We start from the raw sequence: 17,134 nt of genomic DNA, 5'->3' as shown, positions 1-17,134 counted from the left end.
CTTCTTCTTTAACTCTTAACTGTCCTGTGGGCAATTAGGGATAGGCAGTAAATGTTGCCTAGCCAGCGACGCCCTCATCCCATGAGTGAATAAAGGGAAAAAAATTGCCCAGAGGGTGGTAATGAGTCAAGCACATCGCTGTGGATCTGGAGTCACATATAGGCCAGACCAGATACGGATGGCAGTTTCCTTCCCTAAGGACATTAGTGAACCCTGATGGGTTTTGCCAACAATCGGCAAAAGATTCATGATCGTTGTTAAGACAGTTGATTCCAGATATTTATTGAATCCATATTCCACCGTTTGTCATGGCAGGAATTTAACCCACATCCCCAGAACATTTCCTGAGTCTCTGGATTAACAGTTCGGCGATAAAACAATTGCATCCCCTCATTTACACAGTCCTTTGCGGTACTTTGTTTCCGCTCTCTCATCACAAGACTTAAACATACTGATTACTTAATGCCCCTATATATACACCCAGTTCTCACCCAATTATCCTTAAATTAACCTATAACCGTCAGCTGTTCCTTAGTTCTATTTGGTCTCTGGTATCACTGCCAGACCCTACAAGATGATAACAGATACCCTTTTCTAAAATAAAGTAATATATATAATTACTGAAAATGAACAGAACAGAGCACAAAATGTCAACAGAGCATACACAAGAAATAAGATCTGCTCCCTCTTAAAATACTTGTGATTTAGCCTCCACAGCTCTCTGTGTTCGGCAATTCCCAACATTCACCACTTGAGTGAAGAAATTCCTTTGCATCTCAGTTTTAAATGAGTACCCCCTTACTCCATAACTATGACGCCTAGTTCAGGATTCACCAGTAGCGGAAACATCTTCTCAACAGCCAATCTATAAAAGTTAGAATTTTGTATGTTTCAATAAGATCACCCCTTATTCTTCTAAACTCTGAAGAATAAAGCAATAACCTGTTGATAAATCAACCCCTTTATTCCAGGAATTAGTAATAATAGATACTTCAAAACAGAATGTTCCATTTTTAATTTTATTTACACTGGTTTGTTCACGTAATAATTTTTCATTATTATGCTCAACTCGTAAGATGTTAGAGTCTAGTTTCAAGTAGACACAACCCAATTTCGACAAGACAGAAGTAACCATGAGGCATCAAATTCTAGAAGCATTGTTGAGACCAGATACACGTCTGTTTAAATTTCATTAGGTCCCCAAAAAGTTTGAAGTATCAATTGATCTACATTCCCAGATATTTATTGTTATTAAGCCAAGAAAAATTCAAAAATGCCTTTCAGCTTAGTGTAAATCTACCTTAATATCTTGTTTCCCTGGTTGTTCTTCAAAATCTTGTGCCTGTCATCTCACTTTATTTAACCACATTAATCCTGGCATATCCATAGGGCTAGCTGTCTCCTGTCTGGCATATGTGTGCACCCCACATTTTTTCCAGCTTTGTAATTTTTACTATTTGGCATCTTTTGTTAACTTGTCGTCCACTAAGACTTGCTTATTATATGGGCTTCTGTTTCTTAAGATATTCCTGGTCAATATTGTATTCTTGATCATAGAATTGTGAAATCACACAGTACAGAAGGAGCCTTCAGCCCATTGAGCGTGTACCACCAAAAAATATTAAGTAATGTTCTCACTTGCCAGCATTGGGCCCCTATCCTTAAATGTTATGACACTTCAAGTGCCCATCCAATTACTTCTTAGGGGTTGTGAGGTTTCCTACTACTTCAACTACCCTCACAGGCTGTGCAGTCTAGAACTCCACCACCCTCTTGATGAAGAGATTTGTTTGCTCAAATCCCCTTTAAACCTCCTGTCTTTCACTTTAAAATTATCGTCCCTTGTTTTTGATTCTTTCAATGTGAGAAACTGTTGCTTCTTATTTACCCCGTATGCCCCATCATAATCTTATACACCTCTATCAGGTCCGCCCCTCAAACATCTCCATTCCAAAGAAAACACAGTACTTCAGCTGGTGTAGTCAAACTTCTCTACAGCTCCAACATGACCGTGGAGTGGTAAAATGGCTTAGTGATTATCACTGCTGCCTCAGAGCCAGGGAACGAGGTTTAATTCCAGCCTCAGGCAACTGTCTGTGTGGAGTATGCACATTTGTCACATGCCTGCATGGGTTTCCTCCCAACAGTCCAGAGATGTGCAGGTCAACTGGATTGGCCATAGTGTCTAGGGATATGCAGACTAGGTGGGTTAGTCATGGAAAAGTTAGGGATACAGAGATAGGATGGGTCTGGTGGGATACGCTTTGATTGGTCAGTATGAACTTGATGGACTGAATGATTGTTTAACCTCTCTGCTGTTGTAATTGATGACAAAGCTGGTAAATGCAAGCGCCCATCTGCTATTAACCTGTTCTGCTGCCATCAAGGTTCTGTCAACAAGTACCCCAAGATCCCTCTATTCCTCTGAGCTTCCTAGTGTCCTGACATCCATTGAGTATCCCTTTGTCTTTTCCTGTCTTCCAAAGTGCATCACCTCACACTTCTTAGGGTTAAATGTATATCCTCTTGTATCCTTACACCTTCTTCTGTACTGTGAACTACATGGCCAATGTTTGTGTCATCCACAAACTTATTTAACATCTTGCCCTCCCGACCCTGACCCCCAACCCCCACTAGCATTCTCCTCAACGTCATCTATGAAGGTCGCAAACAACAAAAGACCCAACATGGACCATTGTGGTATGCCAGTACACATTGGGCTCCAGTCACACTAACAGCCTTCTCCTGTCACTTATCCAATTTTGGATTCAATTGGCCGAGTTGCACCCTATGACCTTTTGCCTTCTTTTAACAATTTACAATATGGAATCTTGTTGAAATCCATATAAATTACATACTTCCAAACATAGAATCCCTCCAGTGCAGAAAGACACTGTTTGATTCATCAAATCTGCACTGACCCTTCAAAGATCGTCTCACCCAGTACCCTACCCTATCCCTGTAACCCCATATTTATTATGGCTAACCCACCTAACCTACACATCCCTGGAAAATTCAGCATGGCCAGTCCACCTAATCTGCACACTCCAGGACTGTGGGAGGAAACCGGAGCATGCAGAGGATACCCATGCAGACACAGGGAGAATGTACAAACTCCACATTGAGAGTCACCTGAGACTGGAATTGAACCCAGGTTCCTGGCTTTAAGGCAGTAGTGCTAACCACTAAGCCTATGTTATTTTAAGATGATCAATTTTTTGGTCATGTAAATTTCTACCTGTTGACATTAAAAAGAGGGTATGTTCCATTCCCTACTGTGAATTGCAAACAAATTTTCCCCACACAATAGCTTTGCAAAAAACACAAAGAACTACAGATACTGGAAATCTGAAACAAAAATATATTGCTGGAGAAACTCAGCAGGTCTGGTAGCATCTGTGGAAAGAAAACAGAGTTAACATTTGGGTCCAGTGACCCTCAGTACTGATTAGCTTTGCTGTTTTTATACCCAGTTCCATCAGCACTTTTGCATGCTGCTTTACGGCAGTGAGACCTGGAGCCTGTACTCCAGACAAGAGCGGCGTCTCAACGCTTTCCACCTTCGCAGCCTGAGACGCATTTTGGACATCAAGTGGGCCAACTGAGTCACCAACACCGAAGTCCTCACCCGTGCCCACGTACCCAGCCTCTTCACCCTACTCCAACAATGCCACCTCCACTGGTTGGGCCATGTACATCGTATGCCGGATGGGAGGATCCCGAAAGATGTGCTGTAGGGGAATTGGCCATCGGCAAGAGAGCACGAGGATGACCTCATCTTCATTTCAAGGACGTCTGCAAAAGGGACCTGAAGTCAATGGACCTGGACTTCGAGAGATGGGAAGACATCGCAAACAATTGTTCACACTGGAGACGGGAACTACACAGAGGGCTGGAATGAGGAGAGAAGAAACTGAGGCCGCTGAGGAAAAGCGTGCTCAATGGAAAGACAGCAACACGGCAACACCGGAGGAGAGCATCTTCAAATGCAGTTGCTGCAACCGAGACTGTCGCTCCCGTGTGGGCCTGTACAGCCACAACAGACACTGCGCTACCTCCAGCAGCTGATTCAAAACTCTTCAGGTGCAGATCTCTCGAGACCGACGGATGCCACACCTATAATTAATAATAAACTTCACTGGATACTACATGCATGCTAATAAAATAATTGGTTCCAGCTATTTTATGAGGAATCAGTACCTTTTTTTAAAGATTTTAGTGTGTTTAGAAAATGGTATGCTAGTATTTTGAATCACGCCTGAAGAGTGAGCATTTCTGGGGTTCATCCCTTTATTTTACATCATAAATTCTCTTTGTTTCTGAAAGTTGTCAGAAGCAATTTCATTCTCATTTCTCTTAGTTAAAATTCTTCGTTCACAGCATCACCTGTGACCTGTATCTAACCCGTCTTTCCAACTCAGTAGCGTGTCCTCCACTTTCTGTCATATAGCTAATTGTTCCATTTGTACCACATTGAAAGGAAGTTTCCAAGGGGTCTTTTTGTGCTTCTGGCATTTGTTTTTGCAGTGTCTGTTTATCTGCAAATTTAACTTGCACCAAAATTAGGAGTCCAAATCGATATTTTGACGCAGCCTAATAACTTGAAAACCACAGATGTGGAATTTCTTGCATACGATCTATTGAATTACAGGTTTTTCCTATGGAATGAAGCTCGGAAAATGGTTAAAATAGTGGGGGAGCATTTTGCAGACAGCAATCATGACTCTAGATTATTATAATAATATTCTTTTTAATCAAAGTTTTGTTTCACCTTACACATAAAACTGTAACACATGTCATTTGTTTCCCATATTTAGTTCTCAACCAGATATTTCTTAATTAGCATAATACAATCATCTGTCAGTCTCTTTGTTCTCAGACACCCCTATCAGATTGAATCTAGATGGTAACAATATAGATCAGTAACAAAATTTGAATTCCTACTAATTATTATTGATTGGAGAAGATGATAATTATAGATTTCCAAAGTTTTTTTTAAGTGCTAAAAATGTATTTTTCCTTCCACCAGCTGGTCAGAAGAGTATATGTGGCCACAGGGAGTGTTAGTAAAACATAATAAGAATGTGTATAAAGCAATGGGAAATTACAATGTCGCAATCCCTTCAGATGTTTCGCACTTCAGATTCTATGTGAGTATGAGTAGGTATTTTAAACTTTCATTATGGTGTAAAAATAAACGCTATATTAAAATCAAAAGTTTACAAAGAAGACTTTTTAAAATGTGAGTTGTTGGAAACAATGGAATAAGTGGCTTGAAGATTTTCTGAAACCGTCATGAATAAATACAGTTTGCTTCCACATGTATATATGTTAGCTGACCTTTGCAACTCTTCTCCGTTGTAAATCCATCATCTTGATGGCATGACTATCAGAGATTCATGCAAAATGTGACTTGCATGTTAGATTTTATGGCAACAGGAAAAATCTTTGAAGAATCTTGGGTATTGACTTTCTCCTGATCAGTTCAGTAAGGCAATTAGTTTTAATTTATTCTCTTGCCTGCATGAAACTTGTTCTGTCCACACAATCATTTAATGCTTTCAGTAACCTAGCCTCCCTCTTTGGGTAGGAAATTCTGGATATTCATTACTCTGTGATACAGAAGACATTTTTTCACATCTCCATTTTAAATTGGTATCTCCTTATTCTGTAACTATGTTCCCTAATTTGAGATGCACCCCACTGCAGGGGACAGGGTTTCAGGTTTTTGGATCATTGGGACCTCTTCTGAGGCAGGAGTGACCTGTACAAGAGGGACAGGTAGCACTTAAACTGGAGAAGAGCCAATATCCTCACAGGGTGGTTCGTTAGTGCAGCTCGGGAAGTTGCAGAGGTGGAAACCAGAGCAGCAGATCAGCAAGTGGAGGGATTGAGGTTAAGGTAGAAGTTAGGACCAGTAAATCAGAAAGCAAAGACAGATAGAGATGGGTAAATGAACCTGATGGTACTAATGGGCTGAAGTGTGTTTATTTCAATGCAATGAGTATTATAGGTAAGACAGTTGACCTTAAGAGCCTGGATTGGTACATGAGGCTATGATGTTGTGTCCATTACAGAGACTTGGTGGGCAGAGGGCAAGACTGGCAGCTCAACTTTCTAGGATTTTGTTGTTTTAGATGAGATGGAGAGGAAGGTAAAAGAGGTGGAGGAGTTGAGTTACTAAACAGGGAGAATGTTACATCTGCACTCAGAGAAGACATGCTGGAGGGCTCATCCACTGTGGAAACATGGGTGGAGCTCAAAAATGAGATGGGTGCAATCACTCTGATAGGATTATACTATAGCCCCCCGCCCCCCAACAGCCACCGAGACATTGAGGAACAAATATGGAGGAAGATTATGGAAAGGTGCAATAACAACAGGGTTGTCATAGCGGGTGACTTTAACTCCCCCAGTATCGACTGGGACTCCATTAGAGCAAGAGGCATAGACCGGGCGGTGGAATTTGTTAAGTACATCCAAGAGAGATTATTGAAACAGTATGTGGATAACCGAACTAGAGGAGGGGCCGTACTTGACCCTGTATTGGCAACTGAGCCTGGCCAGGTGACTGACCTGTCAGTGGGAGAGCGTCTTAGAAACAGTGATCACAACTCCTTAAGTTTTGACATGGGTAAGGCCTGCCAGCACAAAGCCATGCTGACTGTCCCTAATTACTTGATATACATATAAAAGACTTAGATGAAAATGTAGCTGAGTGGGTCAGTGAGTTTGCAGACAATACAAAAGATCAGTGGAGTTCTGGATAGTGTAGAAGGCTGTCAAAGGATTCAGAGGGATATAGATCAGTTGCAGATATGCTAACAGATGGAGGTTAATCCAGGTAAGTGTGAGGTACTGCTTTTTGGGAGATCGAATGTTAAGGAAAAGTATACAATTAATGAAATGACTGAACAGCATTGATGTACAGAAGGACCTTGGGGTTTATGTCCATAGATTCCTGAAAGTGACCATGCAAGTAAATAGAGGGTAAAGAAGGCATGTGGAATGCTTGCCTTTATTGTTCATGGAATTGAGTGCAAGAGTCATCTTGTCATGTTGCAGCTTTCTAAGACTTTGGTTAGACCACAGTTAGAGTACTGTTTTAGATTCTGGTCACCACATTACCCTAACGATGTTGAGGCTTTGGAAAGGTGCAGAAGACGTTTACCAGGATGTTCAGAGATATTAAGAACTGCCAGTGCTGGAGTCGTAGATAGCACAGTGTGGAGCTGGAGGAACACAGCAAACCAGGCAGCATCAGAGGAGCAGGAAAGTTGACGTTTCAGGTCAGGACCCTTTTTCAGAAATGGGGGAAGGGATAGGGAGCTCTGAAATAAATAGGGGGAGGAGGGATGGGGCTGGGAAAGGTAGGTGGGATAGTGATAGATGGCTGCAGCAAGGAGGTGGTGGGGATTGGTCAATGAGGTGGGAGGAGCAGATAGTTGGGAGAGAAGATGGACATTTATGTCAGGTTAAGGAGGCAAGGATGAGAGAGGGGGTTGGTCAAGGGATGAGGCTCGGGTTGGGGAGATTTTGAAACTGGTTAAACCCACGAGACCATCGGGCTGTAGGGCCCCGAGGCGGAATATGAGGTGCTGCTGCTTCAGTTTCTAGGTGGCATCATTGTGACACTGGAGGAGGCCCAGGATAGACATGTCATCCAGGGAGTGGGAGGGGGGAATTAAACTGGTTCCTGACTGGAAGATGTTATCGTTTGTCGCGAACAGAGCGAAGGTGCTCTACAAAGCCGTCTCCGAGCCCCCACTTGGTCTCACCCATGTAGAGGAGGCCACATCGGGAGGAGCAGCTGCAATAGACCACTTTGATGGGTGTGCAGGTGAACTTCTGTCTGCTATGAAAGGTTTGTTTGGTGCCTTGGATGGAGGTGAGGAGAGAGGTGTCGGGGCAGGTGCAGCATTTCCTGCAGTTGCAGGGAAAGGTGCCGGGGTGGTGGGGCTAGTGGGGAGTGTGGAGCGAATGAGGGAATTACGGAGACAGCAGTCCCTATGGAACTCAGATAGGGCTGGTGAGGAAAATATCACCTTAGTTGTGGGGTCAGATTGGAGGTGACGGAAGTGGCAGAGAATGATGCATTGAATACAGAGGTTACTGTGATGTGTGACAACGAGGAGTCTGTCTTTATTTTGGTTGTGGGGAGGAGATGTGAGGTTAGAGGTACAGAAAATGCAGGAGATGCAGTCGAGAGCATTTTCAACTACCAAAGGGGGGGGAAGTTGCATCCCTTGAAGTAAGAGGACATTGGGGATGTTTGGGAGTAATGCCTCATCTGTGGAACAGACATAGCGGACGCAGAGGAATTGGGAGTAGGGGATAGCATTCTTGCAGGAAGGTGGGTGAGAGGAGGTGTTGTCTAGGTAGCTGTGGGAGTCAGTGAGCTTGAAATAGATGTCGTTTTCGAGGCAGTCATCAGAGATGGAAACAGAGGGGTCCAGGTGAACTTAAGGTTGAATGAAAGGTGTTGTAAAGTTGATGAACTATTCAAGCTCCTCGTGGGAGCGCAAGGCGGCGTCGATACATTCATCAATGTAGCAGAGGAAGAGGTGGGGGATGGTGCCAGTGTAGCAGTGGAAGCTACTCCACCTTGCACACCAAACTCAAGTTCACGTGTGTGTGTATGTGTGGTCAAATTTGAATGCAGTGTGGAGGAACAGTGGGATCTTAGGGTCCATGTCCATAGATCCCTCAAAGTTGCTCCCCAAGTCGATAGGATTGTAAAGAAGGTGTGTGGTGTGCTGGCTTTCATTGGCAGGGGAATTGAGTTTAAGAGCCACGAGGTTATGCTGCAGCTCTATAAAACTCTGGTTAGACCATATTTGGAATACTGTGCTCAGTTCTCATTACTTCATTATAGGGAAGATGTGGAAGCTTTAGAGAGGGTGCAGAGAAGATTTACCAGGATGCTGCCTGGACTGGAGGGCAAGTCTTGTGAGGAAAGGTTGAGGGAGCTAGGGCTGAAGGTGTTATATCTGAATCGGAAGAATTGAGAGTAGGGGATCACATTCTTGCAGTAAGATGAGTGAGATGGGGTGCTGTCTAGCTTCAAACACTGCAGCACATCCGAGAGGGGGAGAAGTATCCAGACGATTTATTTCAGGAGGCAGTCAAACCTGGTAGATTAAGTACTTCAAATCTGATCAGTGGCCAGGGACAGCAGGGTGTGACTGTAAGTGAGGCAGGTAAACAGAATCTGCAGTCAGGAACAGAGGAGCCTCAGCTCTTGACCTGGTCCAACAAGTACGAAGTAATTGCTCCCAGTGTGGATGAGGAAAAGGGCAGCGAGAGGATGAGCCAACTGACCACTGCACTGTGGTACAGGGGGCCATTCAAAAGGGGGGACCGAAAATGAAAGGCGGTAGTTGTACAATTAGGGGAACAGCTGGTATCCTTTGTTAGGAGGATCGAGAGTCCCACACAGTATGTTGCCTGTCTGGTGCCAGGGTAAGGGATATCTCTGACTGGCTTGAAAGGAAATTGGAGAAGGAGGGGGAGAATACAATTGTTATGGTCCATGCGAGAACAAATGAAATAGGCAAGACTAGGAAGATTATTATGAGCTAGGAACCAAATTAAAGAACAGGTCCTCAAGGCTATAATCTCCAGATTATTGTCTGAGCCATGTGCTAATTGGCATAGGGGCATGAGAATAAGGGAAGTAAACATGTGGCTAAAAGAGTGGTGAGGATAAGAGGGTTTCCTTTTCATTGGGCACTGGCATCAGTATTGGAACAGGAGGGATCTGCACCATTGGGACGGCCTCGACATGAATCAAGCTGGGACCAATGTTCTAGTGAAAAGGGTAAATAGGCTGGTCAACAGGACTTTAAACGAGGAAGTTGCAGGGGGGAGGGGATGGTAGGGAATGGTGAAACTTGCCCCAGTGAGAGACAGCAGTTTAACATCTGTAGTGGTGGATTAAACTAAGTGGAAAAATATGAAAGAAATGACATGGAAGGAAAATTCAGGAGAGGCTATTAAGGCCTCCAGCTCAGAGACAAACAGGACAGAGTGTTTGAAAAAGGCTAACAATCAAACACTGGAGAAACGAATGAAAATGGGAATAAGAGGGATAGTTAATGCAGTACTGAAGGTGTTATATCTGAATGCACGCGTATAAGGAGTAAGGTAAATGAACTTGTGGCATAGATTGCAACTGGCAGATATGACATGCTAGGCATCACAGAGACGTAGCTGCAAGGGGATCAGGATTGGGAACTAAATATCCAAGGACATACATCCTATTGAAAAGATAGGCAGGTGGGCCGAAGGGGTGGGGTTGCCTTATTAGTGAGAAATGAAACTAAATCAATAGGAAGAAACAAAGTAGGGTCAGATGGTGTAGAATCTGTTTGGGTAGAATTGAGGAACCGCAGAGATAAATAAACCATAGTTAGGGGTGTGTACAGGCCTCCAAACAGTAGTCAGGAGCTGGGGTGCAAGGTACACCAGGTGTGTAAGGACGACAAAGTCACAGTGATCATAGGGAATTTCAATCTGCAGGTGGACTGGGAAAATCATTTTGGTAGTCAGTTGCAAGAAAGGGAATTTTTGTCTACAAGATGGCTTTTTGGAGCAGCTCGTGGTGGACCCCACAAGGGAAAAGGCAATACTAGATTTAGTGTTGTGCAATAAGGCAGACTTGTTAAGGGAGTTTAAGGTAAAGGAATCCTTAGGAGGCAGTGATCATAAGATGATAGAATTTACTCTGCAATTTGAGAAGGAGAAGACAGAATCAGAGGTAACAGTATTGCAGCTGAATAAAGGTGACTGCAGAGGTATGAAGGAGGAGCTGGGCAGAATTGTCTGGAAGACGAGCCAAGCAGGAAAGACAGTGGAACAGCAATGGCAGGAGTTTCTGGGAGTAATTCAGGAGATGCAGCAAAAGTTCATTCTTAGGAAAAAGAAGCATGGTACAGGGAGGAAGATGCAACCATGGCTGACTAAAGAAGTCACACATAAAAGCAAAAGAGAAAACATATAATGTGGTGAAGGGAGTGAGAAACCAGAGGATGGGAAGCTTACAAAGACCGACAGGGGGCAACAAAAAAAAGGGAGAAGATTAAATATGAGGGTAAGCTAGCCAGTAATATAAATGAAGACTGTAAGAGTTTCTTTAAGTATATAAAGGGCAAAAGGGAGGCAAAAGTGGACACAGATGCGTTGGAAAAGGTGCAGAGGAGATTTACGAGGATGTTGCCTGGAATGGAGGGAAGGCCTTATGAGGTAAGGTTGAGAGAGCTAGAGTTTTTCTCTTTAGAATGACAAAGGATGAGAGGTAACTTGATAGAGGTGCACAAAATGATCAGAGGTATAGATAGAGTGGACAGCCAGAGACTTTTCCTGGGGTGGAAGTAGCTATTACGAGGGGACATAGTTTTATAGCGAGTGGAGATAGATATAGGAGAGACGTCAAAGGTAGGTTCAAAGAATGATAGGGGCGTGGGATGCATTGCCAGAGAGGGTAGTGGAGTCAGCCTCATTAGGGGTATTTAAGCGGCTATAAAATAGACATATCGATGATAGTATAGGGTATAGGGTGATTAGATAAACCTTAGGTTAGGGGTGAACGTTCGGCACAACATAGTGCGCCGAAGGGCCTGTACTGTGCTGTACTGTTTTATGCTCTGTGTTGGTGTTTGAGAAAGAGAGACTGTGTGTCTGTCAGTGTGACCTCATGCAACTGTGTGAGTGAGAAAGAGAGGGAGAGAGAGATTGTGTGTGACTGTGAGAGAGAAAGAGAGAGTGACTGTGTTTGTGTGTGAGAGAGTGATTATGTGTTTATAAGTGACTGTGTTTTGTGTGTGAGTGTGTGACTGTGTGTGTGAGCGAGAGTGAATCAGGGAGAGAGTGACTGTGTGTGTGTCTGTGTGTGTGTGTGTGTGTGTGTAAGTGGAGATTTTCCCAAGGTTTCAGTTGGAACTGCTTTCAGTTGTGATACCATGGGAGACTTGGTTATTGCTGGTGGTGATACAGAGTTTTTCTAGTTTCTTTTTCTGGGTGCGCATGTTGCTCCGTTTGCCTCGTCTGTTTGGCACTGTCTCATAATTGTACTTCTGTATCTTGAGCACCAGCTGAGAATATGGACTCTATCTTGATTTCAAAGTTACGGCTGTAGAATTGGTGTACAAGATGATTGAGGAATTTGTGTGAGCTGCGACAGCCAAGTCTTTCAGCATAATCAGTAGGTGAGCCCATGATCAGTAGTCCTTTTGGGATCTTTCATTCTAGCATTTCTGTAGAAACTTGACGACTGTGTCGATATGCACGATACTCTTGGAAATCCTCTGCACTTTGGGCTGGTGTTTGGTGGTATCCATGGTAGCCTTAATGTGGAGGTGCCAGTGTTGGACTGGGGTGAACAAGGTCAGAAATCACACGACACCAGGTTACACTTCAACAGGTTTATTTGAAAACACGAGGTTTCAGCGTGTAGCCCTTTCATTAGGTGAAGTGAGAAAGAAACACGCAGAACACAGAATTTATAAGTAAAAAATCAAATGATCACACAACTGATGAGGATGTATTAAACAAACCTAAAATGCTGTTAAATCTTTAATCAGTTGGAAGGTTTTAATTAATATGTATATGCAAATCCCCAAATTTCTTTCAAGTCAGTGCTCTGAAGAGGTGACAATTTAGGTCAGACTGTGTGAGGCCTAGTTTAGAATCTGTTTGTCTTTTGGCTTGGAATCAAACTGGTTTTATTTCTAAAGTAAAAATTTATAGAACGACACATCAATTGTCTGTAAATTGTCTGCTTTTTGAACAAAATAGAATGTATCAGCAAGTATAAATTCACCCCATAGATTTGTGTGTGTGTGTGTGTCTTGATAGAGAGAGTGTGTGTTAGAGGGGGTGAGAGTGTGTGTCTGTGTGTGTGTCTGTGTTTGTGTGTGTGTGAGAGAGAGAGGGGGGGGGCAGGGGAAGGGAGACTGTGTGTGCCTGAGGTTGGGGGGGGGGTGATGGGGGAGAGATAGTGTGTGTGTTGGCAGGGAGTTTGTGTGTGTGTGTATGTGTGTGTGTGTGTGTGTGTGTGTGTGTGTGTATGTGTGTGTGTGAGAGAGAATCCCCTGAGGTTGGGGATATTTTGACCAATACCTCCACTATCTCTGAAGCTACTTCCTTTAAAATCCTTAGATACAGACCATAAGGTCCTAATGATTTGTCTGCCCTCAGTCCCATTAGTTTGTCAAATACTTTGTCCCATGCAGTATATTAAAAGACCTTTCCTCCCATTAGCACCTCGCTTATCTGATATCTTTGGGATGCTTGCAGTGACCTCCATCATGAATGCCAATGTAAAATATTGGTTTAAATCATCTGTCATTTCCCCATTATCAGTTCCCAATCACATCATCTAAGGCTACCACACTCACTTCAGCTACTTTTTTAAAAATATACCAGTAGAAGCTCTTGCTGTTTGTAATTTATATTTCTGCCTAGGAATTAGAGTAGACCGCTCAGCATTAGTGGCACTTCGAGCCTGCAGCGCCATTCAATAGGATCAAGAAGATCTGATTTTAACCTCAACTGCATATTCTTGCATATCCCCTATCTTCCATCTCCTTGTTAATTAAGTATCTGTCTACGTCTGCCTTAAAAAGAATTACAGATTCTGCATCTATTGCTTTTAAGGAAGGACATTCCAAAGACTCAACCCTCTAAGCGAAAATATATTTCCTCATCTCTATTTTAAATGGAGAACCTGTTATTTTTGAACTATGACTGTAGTTCTAGATTCTCCCACAATGGGAATCATGCTTTTGTTCACCAATTAAGTCCAATTGAGATCTTGTTTGTTTCAGTTAACACATCTCTGACTCTTCCAAACTCCAGACAGGGAATCCCTAACCCTCCCAGCCTGTTATAGTGTCTTCCACTCTCTGCCATAGGGCAGAGATACAAAGTTTGAAAACATGTACCAACAGATTTAAAAATAGCTTCTTCCCTGCTGTTATCAGACTTCTGAATGAACCTGTCTTATTTTAAAGTTGATCTTTCTCTACACCTCAGTAGCTGTAACACTAGATTCTGCATTTTGTTCTATTACTCTGATGTACTTAGGTAAGGTATCATTTGTCCAGTTAGCATGCAATGCAGTACTTTTCACTGTGTCACAGAACATGCGATAATAATCAAGCTGACAGCTGTCATTCAGTTATTTGCACATTATGTAGTCACATAATTTGTTTCTTTAGTAGTCCATCAACCAGTTTCTTTGAGACCACAGCTAGAGTACTGTGAACAGTTTTGGTCCTGTTATCGGAGGAAAGATCCACTGAGGCAATCCAGAGAAGGTTCACTTGATTTAGCCTAGGTTTGGAGGGACTGTCTTATGAGGAGAGGTTGCTTAAGTTGGGCCTACACTGATTGGAGTTGAAAGGGATGAGAGGAGACCTTATTGAAACATACATGATTCATGCGGGACTTGACAGGCTAAATGCAGAAGGTTATTTTCCCCTAGCGGGGAAGCCTGGAACTGGAGGGCATAACCTCAGAATAAGGAATCACCCATTTAAGATTGAAATGTGGAATTTAATTTCTGAGGATAGTGAATCTGTGGAATGTTTTACCTCATGGAGGGGGTAGAGACTAGGTTGTTAAGAACATTCAAGCTGAGACAGAGAGTTTGAATCCAAAGTTATGAGGAAAAGGCAGCAAAACAGAGTCGAGGATTATCAGGGGGTAGAGCTGGATGAACTCAGTAGGCCAAGCAGCATCAGAGGTGTAGAAAAGCTGACGTTTCGGGCCTAGGCCCTTCATTTCTGAAGAAGACTCTAGGCTCGAAATCTCAGATTTCCTGCTCCTCTGATGCTACTTGGCCTGCTGTGTTCATCCAGCTCTACACCTTGTTATCTCAGATTCTCCAGTATCTGCTGTTCCTACTATCTCTGAGGATTATCAGGTTAGCCATGATCTTTTTGATTGGCAGAGCAGGCTTGATGGGCTGAAAGACCTACTTCTGCTCCCATTTTTAATGGTCTTATGAAACCTTTCATCATTTAATCTCTCTGCTCTCCACTTTACTGCAGACCTTGTCCCACGCAACCCCGTACAATCCTTCACTTGCTCAAAATCACCAGTTCTAACTGTCTTCAGATTTTAACTCCATCTCTCTCCATGGTTCCTGCTTGACCCACTGAGGATTTCCAGTAGCAGCAAGGCACATCATAATTTTTAATGAAAGATGAAAGTAAGCATTATTGTACATTGTTTGTGCTCGTTCTAGACAAGTTCTGGTATTTGTTTTATCTCTTCACAGTTTTTCTTCAATAAACCATTGAGGATCTTGAATATTCTTATCATCATTGAAGGAGTCGTCATTCTCTATCAATTGTACTCATTAATATGTTCAGAAAAGTGGCACCAAACAATATCTTTGGCATTAATTCTCTTCAGTAATTATTATGCTTTTTTTAAACTACTCAGAGACAGAATAGTTCTGGGTAAAGCATATTCATACTGTACAAATGGAAATTCAGAGAATAAAATTAATTAAGTCTGTTTTCCATACCCCAGTATCTGTTCGTGTTCAGAGCTTTGTATTTTTGTTACAAATGCTGTCTTTCATGTATCTGTCATTAAAATATTTTTATATCTCTGGATCAGATCCATCATTGTTAACTGCTACTAATATTTTATTTTTGTATGCGTTTACTTCTGAAATAATCATACCCAGTTTGCGTACTTTATATTATAATGTCAAATAGTTTATGGAGAAAAAAATGAGGATTTTCTGAAGAAGGATCACTGTACCTAAAACGTTGACTGTTTACTTTCCACAGATGCTGCCAGACCCGCAGCTCTTTGCATTTTGTTTTGGTGATTCATTTTGACTGAATGCACTTTCTATTAGACTGTACCTACTTTCCACAAAAGCTCAAGCAATCTCCCATTCGTTTCAATAAAAATTGAACATAAAAGGTCTTCATTTTTGTTTTGAATGTACACAGATGATTTGCTAAATAAATATCAAGTATATGAAACTGCATTCAATGCTGTTACTCACTGAATTCCCCCACTATTAACATGGTGGGTGTTACCACAAAACTGAACTAGACTTGCTGTATAAATGCAGTGGACATAGGAGCAAGTCAGAAGCTAGGAATACTGCAGCGAGTAACCCATCTCCTCACTCCCCAAAGCCAGCTTACCATCTACAAGGCATAAGTCAGGAGTGTGATGAAATATTCCTCACTTGCCTGGATGAGTGCAGTTCCAACAACTCCCAAGAAACTTGATACCATCGAGCAAAGCAGCCACTTTACTGTCACCGCATCCACAAATGTGCACTCCTTCCACCACATGCTCGTAGCAAAATTGGGAGGCATAGACAGAGGGGGTTGTGAGAATCTTGTCCCCCATATCAGACATTCTAACACCAAAAAACATAGGTTTAACATGAGGAGCAAGTGTTTTGGAGGAAATCTGAAGAAAATTATTTTCATCCAGAGGGTGGCAGAAGAATGGAAGGGGCTGTCTGAGAAAATAGTGGAGGCAAGCATTCTTGAAAAATTTAAGAAGCAACTGGATTAGTACTTAAAATGCTAGGGCATTGTAGGCTATGGGCCAAGTGCGCTCCTTCTTGCTCTGCATAGACATGAGGGCCAAGGGGCCTGTTTAAAAGCTGTTTGACTGTATAACTCCACAACCACAACCATCTTCCTTTGTGCCAGGTACAACTCCAACCAGCAGAGAGTTTGCCTCCTGATACCCAGTGATTCCTCTTTTGTTGGGGATGCTTCAAACCACACTTGTTTGAATGTGACATTTGTATCAAAGGCTGTCATTGTCACTTCATTTTTGGAATTCAGCTCTTTTGTCCTTGTTTGAATCAAGACTGTAATGAGGCTAGGAGATGAGTGGCCCCTTTGGAACCCAAACTGGGCTTTGGTGAGCAGGTTTTTGCTGAGCAGGTGCTGCTTGATAGCATTGTTGATGAAACCTTCCATTCTCTACTGATGATCAAGAGTAGACAGATGGTGTGGTAATTGGCCGAATTAGATTTGTCCTGATTTTTATGTACACAACATACTTGGGCAATTTTCCACGTTGTTAGGTAGTTGCCAGTGTTGTAACTAAACTGGAAGAGCTTGGCCACAAGTACCAAGTT

At 42.6% G+C, this 17,134-nt stretch overlaps 1 protein-coding gene across 3 annotated transcripts in view; it reads left to right on the top strand.

Moving 5' to 3' along the window:
• Positions 1-15,970, top strand: part of tmem39b (transmembrane protein 39B) — a 66,291-nt gene extending 50,321 nt beyond the window's left edge. For all 3 annotated transcript variants that reach the window (XM_059654453.1, XM_059654452.1, XM_048557651.2), the window contains 2 exons: positions 5,030-5,150; positions 15,284-15,970. In XM_059654453.1, the coding sequence (XP_059510436.1) occupies positions 5,030-5,150; positions 15,284-15,520 (358 nt within the window). In that variant the 3' untranslated portion in view covers positions 15,521-15,970. The remainder of the gene's footprint in view (positions 1-5,029; positions 5,151-15,283) is intronic.
• Positions 15,971-17,134: the final 1,164 nt, after the last annotated feature.

Source organism: Stegostoma tigrinum, chromosome 24 (assembly GCF_030684315.1).
Source record: "Stegostoma tigrinum isolate sSteTig4 chromosome 24, sSteTig4.hap1, whole genome shotgun sequence".
Classification (NCBI taxonomy): domain Eukaryota; kingdom Metazoa; phylum Chordata; class Chondrichthyes; order Orectolobiformes; family Stegostomatidae; genus Stegostoma; species Stegostoma tigrinum.
The sequence above is the reverse complement of the archived record's forward strand: the minus strand, read 5'-3'. Positions and strand labels throughout refer to the sequence as shown.